This window comes from Stegostoma tigrinum, chromosome 7, assembly GCF_030684315.1.
Source record: "Stegostoma tigrinum isolate sSteTig4 chromosome 7, sSteTig4.hap1, whole genome shotgun sequence".
NCBI lineage: Eukaryota > Metazoa > Chordata > Chondrichthyes > Orectolobiformes > Stegostomatidae > Stegostoma > Stegostoma tigrinum.
This window is the reverse complement of record NC_081360.1, coordinates 26,349,654-26,371,166: the sequence shown is the minus strand read 5'-3', so window position 1 is coordinate 26,371,166 and position 21,513 is coordinate 26,349,654. Positions and strand designations below refer to the sequence as shown.

Sequence of the window (21,513 nt, the reverse complement as noted above, 5' to 3'; positions counted from 1 at the left end):
TGGCCATGAGCCACTGTCCTTCCCTCAATATGCGTTTACCAGCAGGCATGACGGGCCAAATTAGGTCACTGAAGACAGTTATCACTCAAACAGTCCACTCTTGCACAACCTCCACAGTTACATTCATAAACTCCTTTATGCTATCGCTTAAAAAAAAAATTGTCTGGTCAGCTCTGTCAAAACTGAGGCAGACGTAAACCTGTGTAATTCATAATCCCTGTTCTAACTCAGTCTTCAGCTTTCTGCTTTCTTTTACTTTCACACGTGGCTCCCTGCAAATGAGTTTTTCCTCAACATTTCCCTCAGCAGTTGTGTCTGCTTTCATTGGTTAATTTCCTTCCTATTGGTACAACTTTCAGGTGAACAGTCATTGCATCATAAGGGCCAAGAAAATTAAAACTCAGCCGTCTCTTAAAAATCATTATAGATTCTACTTATTTAGGAAAATACAATTTTTCCCTCACTACTGCTTTTTGATCAACGATTACGGAAGCTGATTAGGAAATATGGACCGTAGAAGTCATTCTCTTTGCAAGTGGGACAGAAAATGCAACCAAATTGCTTGAGATTTCCAAATGTTAACACTTTCATGATGAACATAAACTATTCATTACACTGTAGAGTTTGAATGTGTAGGATTTATTATGTGAAAAATACAAGGAAATCTATTACCGGTTGTGCCAACGTAAGCTTTCCAGTGCCTTGGAAACTCAAGTGTTTCCTATATGGAAACCTTGCCCAAAACCTGTCAATTCCTCCTAGCAACATGACTAAAACAAGGAACTCTAGGCAGAAACCCTCAGTAGAAAGTTTCAGCTTCCATATCAGTCTAACTAATCCTTTTAAATCTCAGATAAGGAATGATGAAGGCCTATTTCCCTTTCCTTTCCTTCCCGACTTGAGAAGTTACATTATTAGCGTGGCAGCTTACTCTGGTTAATCCTAGTTGTTCAGTCTTCTGTTTCTTTCTTGGTCTGGATTCAGATTCATCCACCATTTCTTCATCCTCACTGGGAACTAATAATATATAAAAAAATTTAAACCTTAGGGTGTTGAGGAAGTAAAGGATAGCACAGCGCACTGGCAGAATAGTAACTTATACATGCAACTCTCTCTCACGGTAAATTCTTAACCTTGGGTGTGACAGCAAATTAAAACAGCAGAAACCAAATGAAAAAGTCATCATGGGCTTTATGATCGCAAGTCTAAGTGACACAGGCAATATACATAAACATGTCACCCATCAATTACTACAGGGACGCATGTCCTTCAAGGTGGAAGGTAGGAAAGATCACCACAGAAATAACGATGCTGAATTATGGCGACAAATAACAAGACTGTAAAATATGAATTCCATGGGGAAAAAGCAAAAACATTGAAGCAAACCTAGCATTTGACCCGTTCTAATAATGGAAGTTGTACATTTTAAGATAAACTGTTGATGACAATTTGGACCTTGCAATTAATCAAGGGTTAATGAAAAAATAAAATAAGTGGCAGTTCAGAAGTTGGAACACACACATGAGACTTTGTGACATACTTTCCATTACCTGCAGACCATATCTTTATCATCTTATCCCATGAACCACTGCAAAACTAAGCAGAAAATGTGTCAGTTATGTATGTGGATTTTCAGAATATCTACGATTTCAAAATAAACATGAGATTCAAACATGTTCATCTAATCATAACTTTATAAGAAGGCTATTCAGCCCACAATGAGTGTGTTTTTTCAAAGAATTGTGCACGATTCTTTTTCATATACCTTTTAATTGATTTTTTACGAGTTTTACGGAATCCAATTCCACCACTTTGATATCTCAAGAACTGTGTGAAGAAATTTCCCGTATCTTCTTTACCGCTTTTGCCAATTATTTTAAATCTACAATCTTTGGTGACGATCCCATTTGCCAGAGGAAATTTTCCTTTCAAACCTCCTCTCAACTTTCTCGACGGAAAAGAAATATTCCCAGCTTCTTCAACTCTCCAGATAACTGAATTCCCTCATCCTTGGCTGTCATTACAATAAGCCCTCAGTCCATTCTCTCCAGGGTTCTGATAGCCTTTCTAAATGTGCTGTATAGAATGGCAGACAATACTACAGCTGAAGTGTAGCCAGTGATTTCTAAACAAATAAAATCAATAGCTCGAAATCTGAAACAAAAACAGAAATTGCTGAAGAAACTCAAATGTTGACCGAAAAATTGACTCTGCTTTCCGTCCACAAATGCTGCTAGACATGCTGCCTTTCTCCAGGAATTTCTGTTTTGTTTCAGATTCACAAAACTGATGAAAAATCAGTAACTAATGTGCCACTGACCAACACTAACCCTATTCTGTGGGAAAAATGTGTAAATTAAATGAGTAGACCATAAGGCCCTCAAATCTGCTTAGACATTCAATGTGACTGATCATCTTAATTGTCACATCTTTTATAAATACAAATTACTTTTCATTCTGCATTTTTATTCTTCCTACCCAAGAGGATAACTGCCCATTTCTCCAAATTCCAAATCAATCCCTTTGCAGCTTTCCCCTTTAGTCATGTATCATCTACAAGCTTGAACATATAATACCTGGCCTCCTCCAAGCCACTAATGTTAGATTGTAAACAGTCAAGGTCCAAGTACTGATCGTTTTGGCACTCTGCTAGTTACAACCTGCCAACTTGAAAATTAACTGTTTATCACTTTCTTTCCATTAAAAAAATCCTCAATCCCATTTATGAGGCCCAATTTTATGTAAAAACACATAATACTGAAAAAAAATTAGTTACTGACAAGTTGTCCTAAAAAGAAAAATTAGAAGTTCCTGTTTAATGGAGATCCAACATTTTACATATTAATACATTAGTATCGAGTGAATTTAAAAACAAAATATTTTGGAAGCCAAAATCTCAGCTACCCAGTTAGCAAACTAACTTGCATTAAATAAATCATAATAATCCCTGAAGAGAGCTTATCCAATGGATAATGAGCATGCATCCAGGAAAATCCCACGTGTGAACTGGGAGGTATGAATTTTGTTTTGCTAACTTTTGAGAATGGGCTGATTTCTTATAAGGTGTAAAACAGTTGATCATGCATACCACCAGTGGTAATTTTGGTATTGACATTAAGGTTAGAGTGTTTTCCATCTAGACTGTGTTTAATGCTGACACCAGAAGGCAACATCCTTGGTGAGGCGAACAGCAATTGTCAAGTAGATTGTAAATAGTATAAATGTTAACTCACAGCTTTGCTCGACAACAATCTAGATTTCTAAGGTCTCTATTTCAGATCTCCTGCTTGGGAGAGTTGCAGTCATATTATTCTGAAACAAATGCAGGATTGTAACCAAGTTTCTCGGACATCTAAATCTCCGAAGCACAATCCACAGCACCTTGTGATTTATTGAGCCAAACGTTTTGTTCAAATTAACAAATGCAATGCAGTGTGATCTGCGTGATCTAGCGTATGAGTTTCAAAATATTAACCTGCAGGTACAGCAACTAACAGAATGCTAGCCTTTATCATGAGAGAAATTGAACATAAACAGATGTCATTATTCAGTTAAACAGGGCAACAGTTTTTGAAGAAAACTTAAAGGAGGTTGTAAAATATTGCTTGAAATGTAGCAGTCAAAAGCAAAAAAGGCATGTCACAAAACTATAAGAAATGAATTCTGGTAATTTATTTTATGTTCGGCACTAAACCCTCATAACTCTCACTCTGGGGTCACAGGAAGTCATGCTGGGTAAAGAGTTTGGGAAGCACTAGCAAATGGCAAGAAAGTGCTGGAAGCTCAGAACGGGTGGTGGTGAACAAGGACTCTAAGGGAAAGTTCCAATCAAATACTTGTTTGGGAATTAAGGTGATTGAGGAGACCTGGGCACTGAGACGTATAAGAAATTAGTGCTTTTTGTCTAAGTCAGCACCCTGCCCGACATGGACTGGTATTTACTAGTTATCAGCTTTGGATTTTTGACTAAACAATTAGGACATGATATAACATTAAGCTCCAAATAAAATACCATACTAGCTGTACTCAAATTCAATTTGATTGACTGGATTGTGATAAACTTGGAAAGGTGCTTGAGAGTTCATTCAAATTAACTTTCAAAGATTTGCAAATAGGCAACAGAGGAGTCAAGAAAGGTGTCAGACATAAAGTTGGGTGTCATTATCTCATACTTGGAGATAATCTTGTCAAGCAACAGTACGTAGATGAGGAAGGGGAGTCATATCCGGAGGCGACAATACAGGGCATAAAGCAATGGAGATACTAAGACCATCAGATCAATCTGAAAAGCACGGGCAGTGGAAGAGGGTGATGTGCTCAACATTGGAAGAAGGGATTTGACAATACAAATTAGTGGATTAGTTTGAGATGGATCAATTAACAAGGTAATTACCAGCCAGTTGTAGGGGAAAACCTAGAATGGTTGCAGATGGCAGCCATAGTTTCCACAATGGCTCTTTCTCTAGTTCAGCTAGCCAGTCTCACTTCTCCACGGTTCCTTTTTATCCGAATCCCTTTCGAAAAGCGTAACTGAATTTTATTCTACCATACTGTCAGACAATACATTTCAGTTCCTAAAACCGGTCACATATTACACTTTACCTTGTATTGCTCTTGCTCTTTTGGGTCAATCGCCTTAAACCTGTTCACTCAGGTTGTCAATCCTTCCACCAATGGAAAGAGATATTTTCCATCTACTCTCACAAACCATCTAATGATTTTGAACACCACTATCAAATTTTCATTTAACCTTCTTTTAGTTGAGGACAGAATTCCAGCTTCTCCGAACTATCCATTTAACTGAAATCCATCACCCCTCTTATGCCTTTACACCCTGTTTTAAAGTGTGGTGCCAAGAATTAGTCTGAACTAGAATATTATAAATATTAATCAGAAATCACTTGTTTTTTTACCCACTTCGTTCCTATTCAAAATGCCTAGGATTGCACATATTTGTTCAACCACTTTCAGATATCTCTGTGCAAATATATTATACTAAGACCAGATTCCCTGATCCTGCACTCCGTTTAGGATTTATCCTTTGGTTGATATTGCCTTCCTCCTTCCTCGCAAAATGTATCATTCCACACTTCTCATGAGGTCAATCACTATCTTAACAATTTAGAATACTTAAGTAACTTACAATGTTTTATGTAATTGTGTTCTACACACTCACATCTAGTTCATGACCAGACATGTGAAAAAAATCAAGGATCCAAAGTATTTGTCAGCATGTGAACTGTTTCAGTTAAACACCTCTGAGCCATACCCAGATCACATGGATTCAAGGATAAGCAAAGGAACATCAATGACCACCCGACTGTCTACTTTGACAAGGTACGCTGTCTGGAATATGAATATTGAGGACGGCAACTCAAGATCAATTATACAGAAAGGACTGACGACCCATGAATTGTCCATCTACAAGATGGCAGATCCTCAAAGAGCTACTGGATGACAAACTGGGTAAAAGGCAATATCAAGCTGGTTACGACCAAGGCAAAGTTTGACGAGCTCAACAAAAAGTATAACTGTATATGTAATATAAACCTTTTCACCACTTTGTCTAATTGTCTGAAGCATGATATAAAAATTGTGAATCTTCCAAAACGTGCTCCTTGCACATTTGAATGGGGCTAAATTGTCAATTTACATACGTTAAGGCTGCTTTATGGAGAGAAGTACTTCAGGTGTTTAAGTGGTAATATATATTTAATATAGCAGTAAATTTCATTTCTATATAAAAATTTAAGTATTCCCTTGTAACTTGTTTCAAACTAGTTAAAGATCTGATAATAGATTGCTTTTGTTGAAAACCATTAAGTGTTAGTATGAAGCTTTACAAATCGAAACCAACATGCTCAATAAACAAACCGTATCTGTGTACAAGTCTCTTCCTCTTTTCTTCCTCCAACTCAGGCTGTTATGTAATCATCAACCATCTATGTAATTGGCTATACCAATGCCATGGTATATCTAATTACAAAAGTGCGTTTGGTCTGAGTTTTCTTGTATTCTTTAATTGTGCAAATTGTAGCTACTGTTAGAATGTCCATCTCTTCAAGATCAAATCCATGTTGACACTGGCAAATAATCATCCCTTGCTAAACTGAACGACAAATGTTACTGATCGTCCTGTACCAGATATTTAACATAAATAAAAGAAAACAGAACAGGTCATCAGACAACCCGAGACTGATCCCTCATTAAATAAAAATCATGTCTGATCTCTGTCTTATGTTCACATTTCTACCCTATTCTCAATTTCCTTAAGATCCACAATTCTCCCTCTTCAAGTACCACACTGGAAAAGAGTCGGCAACCATGGACTTCTGTGTTCATCCAATCTTCTTCTGCAAGATACTGCAGTGGTTTACCATTGCCTTCTGCAGATGGCTGATGAGGCCTCGTTCCCATTCTAATCACTACCACTGGTCTATGTTGTAAGGATCTGGAATTTTATACTCAAATTGGTTTGGCTATCACGTACTAGAGTGGGACTTGAAGTCAAAGCTTCTAGCTCAGAGGCAGGGAACTTACAGCACCACAAGACCTCTTACCGACAAAGCTATCAAACTCAAATCTTGAAAATCATCAAAGATGGACTATCCACAGTGTTCTAGGTATTATCCAATGATGGAATTTCAGTCGTAAGGATTTAAGGAGAGTAAATAATTAGGGGGGCAAGGTGACTCGGTAGTTAGCACTGTTGCCTCATAGCACCAGGGACCCAGGTTCAATTCCACCCTTGGGCGACTGTCTGTGTGGAGTTTGCACATTCTCCTCTTGTCTGCATGGGTTTCCTCCCACAGTCCAAAGATGTGCAGGTTAGGTGGATTGGCCATGCTAAATTGCCCGTAGTGTTTGGGGATGTGTAGCTTTGGTCTGGGTGGGATGGTCTAAGGGTCGGTGTGGACTTGTTGGGCTGAAGGGCCTGTTTCTACACTGTAGGGATTCTATAAATGATAAATGATTTTCAGTAGCTTAAAGTCTACTAACAAGTGGGTACAGATTTAAGGTGACTGACAAAGGAAACATGGCATTAAAAAAAAAGAATGGCTCAAACAATAAATGGAGAGCATTTGAAATGCACTGTCTTGATGAAGTGATGTGTACAGATTCAAGAGGAAGTTGGATAAACACATAAGGAAACATAATTTCAGGGAGATAAGAACAAGAGTAGTGAGGGAGGAAGATCAATTGCTTTTTGGAAGTGCAAGCATGAAAAGGCCATGGAGGTTCCCTCAGTGTTGAACTATCCTATGACTGTCAAGGGTTACAAACTGGTGAAACAGGAGGAGTAAATACACACTGTCATCGTCACAGAAGGCACCATTTTTGATTTTGTTTTAAAGAGCTATATCAGAAACATAAAACTACTTGGAACAATCTAAGTCAGGTATAAAAGACAAATGAGAGTTTGGGAACTGACAACACGTTCTCTGGTAGTACATGTCAGAGCATGTTTGACAATGTGCAGTGATATAGTGATAGTTATTCCAGTTAGCATGATCAAATTATTGCACAATAAAGGTGGGCGAATGTCCTTCAGTAGTCAGGACGTATTTAATATTACAGATCCAATTATTTGATTAATCATTGAATATTCACAGGAGATTCCTTCGTTTTAACCTAAATATAGATAACAGATGCTTTACTTGTTCATCAGAATACAATTCATTTTTTCAATAATGCTTTTGGTACTTTTTCTTTGGTGAAACTGTATTCATCATGGGAAGAATTTTAGTACAGATGTGCTTAGTATCCAGTCACAGCAGCAGGAACAGCTATATATCTTTTATTCTATAACACATCATAGTTGCAGCTTCACAATTTACATACTCTTAATGATCAAGGCTTGTAAAGCGACAAAACAATTACCTCAATTATAAAAGTTTAATTTAAGGAGTCTTGCTTATCTCCTAACAGGCTAACCAGAACAATACTCCTAGAAGTGTAAGAGCAGACACCTGAATTATCATTGGTAACTACTAATAGGCAGAAAATAAATTTTAGACAACACAAAACACTACAATAGATATATTGGAGTTTTTTTGGATTTTTGCAGCGCACAAGAAAAGAAATGTATATATCTACTTCTGACTTATTCGCTGTTGCCTATCTGCTGGACTTTTATTGTAACTTGAATCGTATTTTCTAATCTACTATCAGATAAAAACACTGCTCACAAAATGAGGTAGATACGCACCAAAATCACTTGTGCAAACAGATAAAAACTCGCAATTAAGGAACTCAAGGAACTCACTTTGGTTTTCGTGTTATCTACAGCTATTGACTCCACACTTGCAGCATGTCCTCGACAGGAGTGCAATGCTCTCACTTTGTTCTTTTCTGAGTTCCATTCCCACAAGATAATAGTCTGATCTTGAGAGGCACTGAGCAACAAGTTGCAGTGACCAACTAACAGAAACAGAATTTAGTTAAAAAATAAAAACCAGACATCACAGTTATAGACTGAATACACTGATCATGAAAGTACAAACACATTTTAATCAAAGCTTAAGTGAGCGTAAAGGTAAAATTAAGTAAGCAGAGAAGAAAGGAATACTACCATGCCTTAAAATAGTGCATTTTAACTTTAATTATCACCCAAACTCTAAATCAGAGAGAAAACAGATCATTTATACATTTTTTTCCCCCAATCTCTAAACGTTTTGCTTTAATTTCATTTTAAATTACATTCAAATTCAAACAACTGAAGCCAAGATTCCAGTTGATCTTTTTACACAAACAATCAACTGAGGCCATTTCCTGGTCTACGTGCTTCATAACTGCCTGTGGTCCTCACAAAGCTAGCTATGCTTGCTACTGACCTCAAAGAGAGTTAACTAAAACTTTAAGCATGAACTGTCATTAAACAGGCTAAAGTAGCTGATTAATATGAAGAGTGTTCACAGATAACAAACCAGAAAGCATGAAGTAAATGTTATCATTTCTGCTTTATAACTTTACACGAATTTAAAAATAAAGAGTGATACATAAGAGGGGATTGAGGGGATTAAGTTGAAATCTGAAACATCAATTTTAAAACAAATTGGTAAAGGTATGGAATACAGAAGTGTTATTTTGCACAAATACAAAATTAGTTTAACAGTGCCAGTCATTATACAGCTGTAATTACTTAGCATGCTATTAAATACAGTTACACGATCCAACAAGACGTAGCTTTTTGATTTTTTTTCCAAAAATATCAGAATTAAAATGGAAGATCACAGCCAATTCAATAATTTCTAAAATTTCCATTCAGAATGATTTCACAACACACCATATGGTACAGGACGGAATCACTGACAACTTCTGATTTCACATATTTACTCTCACATGGTTGCAGAGGTTGTTGTCAGTTTGACAAAGCAGTGAAAGTGAACACTACCAACTTTATTATAATTAAACCACAAAACTAACTCCAATACAAAGGTGATAACACATTTGATAAATTATATCAAATATCACCCAAGATTATGCATGAATGACAGTTCAGATACAATCAAATGGTTAACTGCAAGATTACACAGTCTGTTTCACTACAAAGCATATTGGCAAATCAGGCAGAATTGACAAAACTATCATCATTAGCCAACAACCAGCAGTGCGTTCAAACAATAAACCAGTTTATATCTTCTCATCTGTGCTTCAATATCCATTCTTGCCACATAAGACTCTCAGCGCACAAACATAATAACCCAAAATTTCAAAAAATGTTGTGAAATTTACTCAAGGTGCCTTAAGGATAATACAATCGGCAGATCTGGAACCCTTGAAAGTACACCTCATGGGGCCAATATGTGGTTGTGACTATTTTGACTTAAGACTATTTGAACATTTACCTTTCTTGATCCATGCTACATCTTTGACTACTTCAGTGTGTCCAGGAAGGGCCATGAGTGGTTGACCATCTAAGGTCCAAATGTGAGCAACTTTATCATATGATCCTGTGAGAATCCTAAAAAGTATAAAATAAACATATTTTTTGAATGTTATTGTATAACTCAAAGCTGAGCAATGAACTGATGAAAGAAACTCAAGAACGGTAAGCTGTTTAGCCCGAGTCTGCTCTGCCGTTCAGTATGATACACTATCTGAATGCCACATTTGCATTTTCTCCCCACATTGATAAATGCTTAGATTTTAAAGCATCAAACAATTTCTTTCTTGAATATATTCAGTGACTTAGCCTCCACAGGCTTTTATATTAAAGAATGCCAAAGGGCACTTGTCAAGCACTCCTGCTTGACTATTATGTAAAAGAGCTGTGCACTGTAGAATCTGGGATCTGAAAGAAAAACAGAATATGTTGAAAACACCCAGCCTTTCTATGAAAAGAGAAAAACAGTTAACATCTCAGAAGTGACATGGGGCTCTGTTTCTCCACATATGCTGCCAAACCTACCAGTATTTATACAGCATTTTCTGTTTTTAATTTCACTTGATAAACACACTTGCCTGTAAACACATGGTGGAATACTGAATGGTATCGGCATGCTAAATATAATCTCAATTCAAACACTTACAAATATGGTATCCTTTTAACAAACAGGGCTCTCGGATTTTCTAGAATGCAGCAATGTAAAAGGGGGCAGGCAAAAGGTGGGGATTCATCACTAAAGAACATTACTTCAACACTGGATAACTTTCAATCAATAGGATTTAGGCCAACTGGTACAATCTATCAATTAAAGCTATTAAAAAAGGTGAGTTTCCCCATTGTTGCTGTTAAACAAGTCTTAGGATTTATGAAGGAATTGTATCAAAGGCCATTTGTTGTTGGAACCACACTGAACTGGAGTAGTAACATTAAGGGGTTTGAAAAATGAAACGACGAGTAACCAAGCTGTTCCATAAAGTTTTAAGCCCCAGTGGCAAATGAGCAATCTTGGGGTCTCAACCTTTACAACAATGCTTTTTAAATTTTCAGCAACAGATTTTTCCAGCCCAAATTTCCATTTTCATGAGTCCCAGTGTAAAATGGTTTTGATCAATACTGTTCTTACCATTCTCCCTGTGCCTCTACTGCACTGACCCAATCATCATGAAACAAGCACTCTTCTGGCTGAGGGGCACTGTACCGTTCTACAAATTCAATCTCAACCACTTCTTCCTAATGTGGGATAAAACACAAAAAAAATTAACAATTTTTCTTCAATTTGGACACTGACCAACTAGTTTTTCTGCCATTTTCAGAAATAAAAACTCACTCATGAACTTAAAACAATGTTGTATTCTCTTAGTCTGAGAGATTGAGAATGATGCTTAAATTTTCACTAAAACTGGTTTATGGTGACTTACCGTTGAAATGCTTTCCAGTTCCATATGTTTACCCAGTGCCAGTCGTAAAAACTGGCCCTTAATGAGGAAATCAAAGTCTGCATGTTTGTGGTTAGCTGCAAGAACAAGGAAAAGACTTGACAATCTCTCACTCACTTACTTTACTGCATAGCACAATAAAATGCATACTGTGCACCCTCCTCCCCTAACCTAAACGAGGCATGGAACATTCAGATTACTGATCATAAATTACAATTGCGCTGTAGCTCTAAACCTGGGATGAAGCGCATTGCATCAATGTTTGAGGACTGAAGACCAGGTAGGGTGATAAGCGATGGAAATATGAACAGTTTCTGCATACTGCCTTTGAAAATCAGTGAATCAGTTAGTTCTTGTGAGGCAAAATACAGCATAAAGCTTCCTTCACACAATGCTAACTTTAGAAGAGCACCATCTGCTGTATTAATCTTTCAGATTAGGGCATTTCTAATGATAGTGCTGTGGGCCCAGGTCCAGGAACTTCATCACAAGGACCCATAAATAATAGACTTGGATTAGATTTGAATCTGTAAAGAAGCTAGCTCCAAAAGATTTATTTCATAAAACAGAAATCATAACCTGACAGATCGTAATAAGTCTCACCTGGGAAATATCAACAGGATCAATTGTCTGGTATTCTCAAACTTAAAATGGCATTAACTTACCATGTTTTGCTTCTAGTAGCTTATTGATGACTTTACTGAGGTCATTAACTTCAGCTGCAGCAGGAACAGAGAATGGTGTGTCATCTACTTCATACCTATATACAGAAACACATTTCTTGATGTGAGAAAGACAGTTTGTTTTGATATTATCAAAAGTTTTGTTACTTTGTGCCCCAGTATCATGTATAAATCGCAGCCAAGACAAAATTCCTGAACGTTTATACAAATATTTTTTATAAATCAGAAACTAGAAGCAAAAGGAATATGCCATTGTCTACTTAACCTTCCTCTTTTCCTCACTTGAAGCCGTCTTATAGAATTATAAACAGCACAGTACAGGAGGCTAGTCAGTCTGCACTGACCATTGCAAACAGCAGTCCACTTTGATACACTCCCCTGGCTCTTTAACCAGAACTTGGAACATTTTCTTCTCCAACTAACTCTCCAAATTCCCTTTTCCCTTCTCAGTCTGTTTTGAACACTTCATATGGCAGTACATTTGAAATTCTAATCACTCGGTGCATTCAAAGTTTTTTCATTATATAAACTATGGTTTTATTGCCAATGACCTTAAATCTACATTTTTGACCACTGGAAGCTGGCTTATTTATTTTTTCAGTCTAAATGCTTCTAAATTTTGAACAGTTATAACAAATCCCCCGAATCTTCTATGCTCTCAGGAGAAAAGCCCCAGCTTCTCCAGTACATCCACATAAAATCAAAAGCAGTGGGAAACATTTAAAAAAAACAATTCTAGATATTCAGCAACCATACATTCAGCCATAGCCAGATCACACCTCACATTAATGCAACTGGTTTTCCTTCAGTTAAATATTTTTGTTTGGGACAGGCCCGGGCCATTTGCAAACTTAGTATAATCACTTTCAGAGGAGCTTTTACTATGAAATGGCTAATTAACCATGTATCATTGTAAAATCAAGTAGTTTTATCGATTTGGTCCACCACATTTTGTTCCAGGAAATGTTGAAAGCATTCTATAAACTTATCTTGCAGACAATCTTTGCCACTTTGATGCGTCCAGTCAACAAGTTCTAATTATTTCTTGCTTAATTGATATGAATACTAATAGATAATAAAACACTACTCCCACCAATGTTTTCTGACTTGTTACTCCTAATCTCCACCTATAACTAATTCTATTTCCTGATCTTCTGTAATCTCATTTTGTCACCAGTGTATATCATCGTTTGCTACTAGAGCTATACCACCTCCTTTTCCATTTTTCCAATCCTTTTGAAACATACCTAAACCATTTATCTTTGTGCTCAAAACTCACCAATCTTATGAATGCTTTGTGCATTCATGAGGCTTTTCTTTGATTGTTATTGTATGTGTATAATTCAATAATGCCTTATTACTATTAAACTCTATTCCTTCCCGCCCTGCTCATCTCTACCCAAATTGCTACACCAATCATTAACCTTGACGTTTTAAAAAAAATTCTCAATTACTTCACCCAACTACGCCCCCAATCTTCCTTTTAGCCCAAAGCACGAACCAAATTGTACAGTTTCCCAGGTTGTTGTCCAAATGAAATAGCGCCCTTGTTCCCTGCAAATTGAAAACTTTCCTTCCAATACTGTTGTCTGAACTTCACTCAAATCAGCATTGAACTGTAAACATCGTAACATTTAGATTAACTAAATATGGCCAATTAACGAATCATTACCAGATAGTTGCACAACTGTAACCACTTTACTGTAAGGTCACTAATAAGAGAATAATTGTTAAATATAGTTATATAAGGAGTTAAATATTGCAAACTGTTTTCAGATTCTAATTTTGTAGATATTTCAACTGCAAAGACATACTAGGATCACAGCAACATGATATTTTTGGTTAGAGTCATTAGAGACATTTGAACAAGGTATTTTCATTTCAGTTTTAGCCTTTACATACGTTAGTAGAAAGCTGAAGATTTTTGACATATTTTTATTTCTACCTTCCTTCAATTAGCAAATACTTAGTAGTTTGTGTTGGCTGAATATATTCAGCTTTAAAATCACGCAGATTATGGAGTCAGATTGCAGACTGCCATACACAAATCCACGAATCAGTCTGCTGCATATTAAATTTAAATTTCACAATGTTAATTTATTGAAAACCACAAATTTATTGTTGAACTAAAAGTTTACTCAAAGGAAACTGTAATCTCACTTTATACAATTGAAAAAAACATCACATGTGCAAAGAGGTCAAGTGTAATATCTAACACATTTTTACTATCACACAGAAGAGGGATTTAACAGAAGTACACTTGATATTCTACATCTGCTGTATTTTACTACTGTATTAATTTGAAATGATCTCAACTGAGAAGAGGTTCGACATGTTAAGAATCACCAGCACCATGTGGAAGTCCTAAATAGTCAGGTAGACAAAGGGAAATAAGTAAATGTGGCATCATTTAACTTTATATTGGAACACAGGTAGATATTTCTGTCATCATAAGCAAGGTTCCAGGATGGTGTGTTGTCCTCCTGATGCCAAGATCAAGGATGTCTCCAAGCAGACATGTGATACTGTGAAAGGGGAGGGTAAGCAGTCAGAGATCATGGCTCCTATTCAACCTAACCTCATAGACAGAAACAGGTACGAGGTCCTGAAAGGGAATTTAGGGAGTTAGGTAGAAAATTGCAAAACAGGGTCTCTAGGTTTGTAATCTCAAGATTACTCCCTGTTTCACGTGTTAGTGAGGCCAGTTGAATGCATGGCAAAAGAGATGGTGTTGGAGTATTCATCAGATATCTGGATCATTGGGATTTCTCCCAAGGTAGGAGGTACCTGTACAAGGTGGACAGGTTGCATTCTAACTGGACATCGACTGAACATCAATGTCCTAGCAGGGAGATTTGCTACTGTCACTCGGAATGGGTTAAATTAGTGTGGCAGGGGGTTGGGAATCACAGGTCAATCATCTAGATCTTAGGTGAGAAGGTCCTTCACTCAAAGGGTAATAAATTCTTGGAATTCTTCATTCAAAAAGTAGGAAATACTCCATTGTTATGTACAGTTTAGCTTGAGATGATGACAGATTCCTGGTGTCAGGGAATCACGGAATAAATATGCACTGCAGTGGGTGGATGGTATTGAAACTGAAGGTCAGCTATAATTGTACTGAATGGTCGAGCAGGCTGAGTGATGCACGTGGTCTACTCATGCTCCTACTTTTTACGTTCTCAAAAGTTTTAATGATCACACTTCCAAGATTATTATAGCGGAAAAATTTAATAAGGTCACATACAATGACGGAATCCCACTATTAACAGTCTTAATTTTACGATTTCTTTTCAAATGTTTTAATTGATAAATGACCTCATTTCAGAAGGACTGCAGACTGATATGAAAATTGGGCAGAATTCATGACGCTGATCACACAGTCCGGTAGCAGCATGTGCTGTGAAGTAATTTAGATTATAAGTCAAACATAGGTCCTGCACAGTGGCTAGCACTGCAGCCTCACAGCACCAGGGACGTGGATTCAATTCCACCCTCTGGCAACTGTGTGTGAAGTCTGCATGTTATGTCTGTTTGATTTTCCTCTGGGAGCTCTGGTTTCCTCCCATCATCTGAAGATATGCAGGTGAGGTGGACTATCCATGCTAAATTTCCACATTAGTGTCCTGGGGTGTGTAGATGAATTAGCTATGGGAAATACAGGGTTAATGGGAAAGCGTAGGGAGGTTGGGTTGCTCTTTGGACAATCAGTGTGAACTTGATGGGCCAAATGGCCTGCTTCCACACTATAGGAATTCTATGACTTGTTCTTAATGCTTTCCATTATGGAATTTTCTCAAGGCAGCACTGAACTTATTCAATTTAAACCTATGCTGGTGAGGGATGAATTGCCTTAGCTCTCAACAGTCTTTACTTACACTAATGCACATCAGAAAATATCCTTAAACTGAATAGCAGCAACATTAAACAACCTTACAGAAATGTAAAGGTGAAGCTGTGGAGAGTAAAGAGTAAATAAGGGAGAAGAGGCTGCAAGGAGAAAATCTGTCCGTGGAGATTAAAATGACAAAGTTAACATGAAGAAGTTAGTAATAGGAGAACAGTTAAGTTAATGCTAATAAGCAAGTTATTGGTTCTGCTCTTTCCTCTCTGACACTTTACAATTGCCACCCCATCCCATCCCATGTCATGTCATAGTATTCAACTTCCAACTGGCACCTTCCCAGAATTTTGAGTCAAAGAGTTCATCAAGAAGGGAATGTGGGTGATAACTGTGATTAAGTAGTAAAAGACTACATGCATTACAGGCATCATTCAAGGTAATAGTTTACCGTGCGCTCGGGTTTTTAAACAAGGTCGCGGGAGATCTAGCAACGGATCAGAGATCCTCGGATGACGGCTCAAAGTGTAGTGTGTCGGCTCCCTCTCTCCCTATTTGTTTCAGAATCCCCTTTCCCTCCCCCTTTTCTGATGAAGGGTCTAGGCCTGAAACGTCAGCTTTTGTGGTCCTGAGATGCTGCTTGGCCTGCTGTGTTCATCCAGCTCCACACTTTGTTATCTCGGATTCTCCAGCATCTGCAGTTCCCATTATCTCTGATACAATTATTTCAAAACAACTCGTTCAAGGTGCGGGGCCCGGAGGGGAGGGGGTGCGCTATTCAGACCAACCCCTCTGCCCATCTGTGCCTCATCTTTCACACCTGGCAGTGAGACCGGGTTGAGAGTTGGGTCGGAGACAGTGGGAACTGCAGATGCTGGAGAATCCATGATAACAAAGTGTGGAGCTGGATGAACACAGAAGGCCAAGGAGCATCTCAAGAGCACAAAAGCTGACGTTTCGGGCCTAGACTCTTCAGAGAGGGGTCGGGGCCGGTAGCCTCTCCTGAAACACTCCACAGTGTTCCTCTTCACAGTGAATCCTCTCCACAGATGCTGCCGGACATGCTGCGGTTTTTTTTTCTCTCCAGCAACATCTGATGTTGCTGCCCGCGCTGTAATGCCCCGTTCGGTTGAACCTCGCAAAACCAAAACGTGGGAGAAGAGAAAGAGCCTGTAAAGACCGGTTTTACTGAACTGGGGCGTGGGTGGAGGGAATGGAGCAGCACCGTGGATAGGGCTCGGTCCCGCCGGGCCGTTAGACGGCACTCGGGAGGCCCCGGTTAATGCCGGGCTCCGGACTCACCTCCGATCCTCGGTGTAAAAGCGAGCCTGCACCTGCGCCATGTTGGGAGGATGGAGTCGGAGTCGCGCTTGCGCACTGTCTGCCGCCAGCACCAGGCCACCCCCAACCATCGCGCTGTCACAGAGCACCCGCGCCACGTGACCTCCCCAGGCACGACCTGTCGACCGCCGCGGCGGGGAAAATAACAAACCTCGATCACGCCTTCTGCTATCTATTGGACGTGGCTCTGAAAGGCGCGCTCCATCCTAATGTACGGCGGCTGCTCTCACTTTGAAGGTCACCAGATGTGACTTTTGGGGGAGAAGAAGCTGTGCTACAGGATGGTCTCCGCTACCTCAAAAAAACACAAGACGGCAAATCAAGAAAACTAAGATAACAAAGTGTGGAGCTGGATGAACACAGCAGGCCAAGCAGCATCTCAGGAGCACAAAAGCTGACGTTTCGGGCCTAGACCCTTCATCAGAGAGGATGTCCCATCAAAGGGTCTGGGCTCCACACTTTGTTATACTGGATTCTCCAGCATCTGCAGTTCCCATTATCTCCGAATCAAGAAAACTAATGCGGCTCTTAAGTATAACTTGATCATTGCTTAATTCTGTCCTGTCTAATACAGCAACTTTTTTTAAAAAATGGAAAAATGTCGCTCACCAGGGTTTACATAAGCGAGGGTTCCTCACAAAGATCGTCTACTTTATCTGAAAACTTCTTAAACAGGCAGATTCAACACCCACAGATGAAAGGAGAACACTCTGCGACGCCTTTCCTGGCGTCAGGATGTCCCATACAAAAGGAATTAAATGTTCAGTCACAGTTGTGATGCAGGTAAACACCACATCCAATTTTCAAGCCGCAAGCAAGCTGTCACAAACAGCAAAATAAAGATCTGCTTTCGTTATTGGTGGCATGTAAATGCATACAGAACAAAATGTCACCACACCTACAGTTGTAACCCTTTCAGACCCCTTTATCACACTGTCAAAACTTGGCGAAGGCAGTTGAGGAAGGTTTGTTTTCCTGTGTAACCAGAGTAACTGAGGTATAAACATTAGGCAGAATGCCAGGAATAACTCTCTTGCTATTCTTTAAAATACTGTACTGAGATCATCCAAACAGCCAGAGTGCACCTCAATTTAACATCTTATCCAAAAGCCAGCACAGCCAATGGTGCTTTGGAATTGTACTGCAGTCGGGTGTTGGCTTTGATTTCCGTACTCAAGTCTCTGAGAATTGGGACTTGAACCTGAAACAGGCGGTTCAGAGGTGAATGCACTATCAGCCAAACTACAACTGAAAGCCTACGAAAATTGAAAGAAGTCACATGAGCTTAGTAAGTATACAGATGGCAGCTCAAAACAAAAATCAGGAATATATTTTGTAATAACAAGGTGTAGAGCTGGATGAACACAGCAGGCCAAGCAGCTTCAGAGCAGCAGGAAGGCTGATGTTTCGGACCTAGAGCTTTCTTCAGAAATACCACTTCAACCTTCCTGCTCCCCTGATGCTGCTTGGCCTGCTGTGTTCATCCATCTCTGCACCTTGTTATCTCAGCTTCTCCAGGTTCTGCAGTTCCTACTATCTCTGAATAAATTTTGGAAGTATGAATTAGGAAAATGTACAGTTTAAATTTTAACGTTTAATGGAGCAGGTAGACAGCTCACTGGCACACTTTAAATGTGAATGTAATGAAAGAAATAACAGAGCGCTTGGCATTAAACCTGAAGGCATAAAATTTAAAATGAAGTAGATAATTTCACAAGATCTCAATTAGGGTGAAGTCAGAGCATTGTGTAGTTTTGTCATCTCAGTGCAGATTTGTTTGAATGTTCTGAAGACATATTGAAAGGTTTGAGCTTTTCCAATAGTGCCAACAGGTTGAAAAAGCCTCTTGGATACTTCAATTCTGAGAAGTTAAAATTGATCGAGAGACAATCATTACTTATTAATGAACAAAAAAGATAAACTAAAATAATTAATGGATAGTTTAGAAAAAAAAGGGAACTTGTGAAACCAAAGTCAAGAAGTACGTTAATTTGGGAATTAGATTGCTGCTCAAAAGACAGAAATATTAGAACATACACGAGAAATGTAACAATAGCTTTGGAATTTAGCCAGCGTTATGTCTGTAGATTTAAAGTTTTGTTTCTGTTATTTTTAAATTGTCAAACTCATTTTTGGTTTCTACTTACATCTTGTATCATCGTTCACACGTACAACATTCTTGAAGAAAATAGGAATTGCATAAACCAGAGACAGTAGTGTGGAGCTGGAGGAACAACAGGCCAGGAAGCATCTGAAGAAGGGTCACAATCCAAAATGTCAACTTTCCCGTTCCTCTACTGCTGCCTTGGCCTGCTGTGTTCCTCTAGCTCCATGCTGTGTTGTCTCTGACTCAAGCATCTGCAGTTCTTGCTGTCTCTGAGTGCATAAACCAGATTTCTTCCACTTTGAGATAATGGGAATTGCAGATGCTGGAGAATCCGAGATAACGAAGCGTGGAGCTGGATGAACACAGCAGGCCGAGCAGCATCTTAGGAACACAAAAGCTGAGGTTTCGGGCCTAGACCCTTCATCAGATAAAGGGAAGGGGAAGAGGGTTCTGAAATAAATAGGGAGAAAGGGGAAGGCAGACTGAAGATGGATAGAGGAGAAGATAGGTGGAGAGGAGAGAGACAAGTTAAAGAGACGGGGATGGAGCCAGTAAAGGTGAGTGTAGGTAGGGAGGGGATAGGTCAGTCCGTGGAGGACTTACAGGTCAAGGGGGCGGGATGAGGTGAGTAGGTAGGAAATGGGGGTGCACCTTGAGGTGGGAGGAGGGAATAGGTGAGAGGAAGAACAGGTTAGGGAGGCGAGGACGAGCTGGGCTGGTTTTGGGATGCGGGGGTGGGGGGAGGGGTAGATTTTGAAGCTTGTGAAGTCCACATTGATAGCATTGTGCGGCAGGATTCTGAAGCGGATTACGAGTTGCTGTTCCTACAACCTTTGGGTGGCATCGTTGTGGCACTGCAGGAGGCCCTGGATGGACATGTCATCTAAGGAATGGAAGGAGGGATTGAAATCGTTCGCGACTGGGAGGTGCAGTTGTTTATTGCGAGCTGAGTGTAGTGTTCTGCAAAGCAGTCACCAAGCCTCCGCTTGGCTTCCCCAATGTAGAGGAGGCCACAATGGGTACAGCGGATGCAGTATACCACACTGGCAGAAGTGCAGGTGAACATCTGATTGAAGTGGAAAGTCCTCTTGAGGTCTGGGATGGGAGTGAGGGAGGAAGTATGGGGGCAGGTGTTACACTTCCTGCAGTTGCAGGAGCAAGTGTCGGGTATGGTGGGGTTGGAGGGGAGTGTGGAGCTGACAAGGGAGTCACGGAGAGAGTGGTCCCTCTGGAAAGCAGACAAGAGTGGGGAGGGAACAACGTCTTTGGCGGTGGGGACGGATTTCAGATGGCAGAAGTGTCAGAGGATGATGCGTTGGATCCAGAGATTGGTGGGGTGGTACGTGAGGATGAGGGGGATTCTCTTTTGGTGGTTGTTGCGGGGATGGGTTGTGAGGGATGAGTTGTGGGAAATGTGGGAGACATGGTTGAGGGCATTCTCTACCACTGGGGGGGGGGGGGGGAGCGGTTTTGTGGTCCTTGAAAAATGAGGACATCTGAGATGTATGGGAGTGGAATGCCTCATCCTGGGAGCAGATGTGGCAGAGGCGAAGGAATTGGGAACGGGGATGGAATTTTTGCAGCAAAGTGGATGGGAGGTGGTGTACCCACATGGGCTCAAGCTATGCCTGCCTCTTTGTAGGTTACGTGGAACAATCCTTCTTCCGTATCTACACTGGCCCTAAACCCCACCTCTTCCTCTGTTACATTGATGACTGTATCAACGCCACCTCGTGCTCCCACGAGGAACTTGAACAGTTCATCCAGTTCAACACCTTCCACCCCAACCTCAAGTTCACCTGGACCATCTCCAACACCTTCTTCACATTCCTGGACCTCTCTATCTCCATCTCAGGCAACCACCGAGAAACCAATATCCGTTTCAAGCCCACCAACTCCCACAGCTACCTAGAATACACCTCCTCCCACCCACCTTCCTGCAAAAATTCCATCCCCTATTCCCAACTCCTTCACCTCTGCCACATCCCTCCACACCACTCCCCCCCCCCCCCCCCCCCACCCCGTTAGTGGTCGAGAATGCCCTTGACTGTGTCTCCCGCATTTGTGGTGCTGGCTCAAAGGGTCAAATGGCTACTCCAGCACCTATTGTCTATTTCCTGCAACTCATCCCTCACACCCCATCCCCGCAATAACCACCAAAACAGAATCCCCCTTGTCCTCACCTACCACCCTACCAACTCCAGATCCAACGCGTC

The 21,513-nt window shown here is 39.9% G+C and overlaps 1 protein-coding gene across 1 annotated transcript in view; it reads right to left on the bottom strand.

Annotated features, from left to right (window-relative positions):
* Positions 1 to 17,267, bottom strand: part of wdr12 (WD repeat domain 12) — a 28,622-nt gene extending 11,355 nt beyond the window's left edge. The window contains exons 1-8 of the mRNA XM_048534069.2: positions 17,152 to 17,267; positions 11,991 to 12,085; positions 11,308 to 11,402; positions 11,013 to 11,119; positions 9,849 to 9,964; positions 8,267 to 8,421; positions 1,551 to 1,596; positions 932 to 1,017 (exon numbers count right to left, since the gene is read on the bottom strand). Of these exons, the coding sequence (XP_048390026.1) occupies positions 932 to 1,017; positions 1,551 to 1,596; positions 8,267 to 8,421; positions 9,849 to 9,964; positions 11,013 to 11,119; positions 11,308 to 11,402; positions 11,991 to 12,085; positions 17,152 to 17,261 (810 nt within the window). The 5' untranslated portion in view covers positions 17,262 to 17,267. The remainder of the gene's footprint in view (positions 1 to 931; positions 1,018 to 1,550; positions 1,597 to 8,266; positions 8,422 to 9,848; positions 9,965 to 11,012; positions 11,120 to 11,307; positions 11,403 to 11,990; positions 12,086 to 17,151) is intronic.
* Positions 17,268 to 21,513: the final 4,246 nt, after the last annotated feature.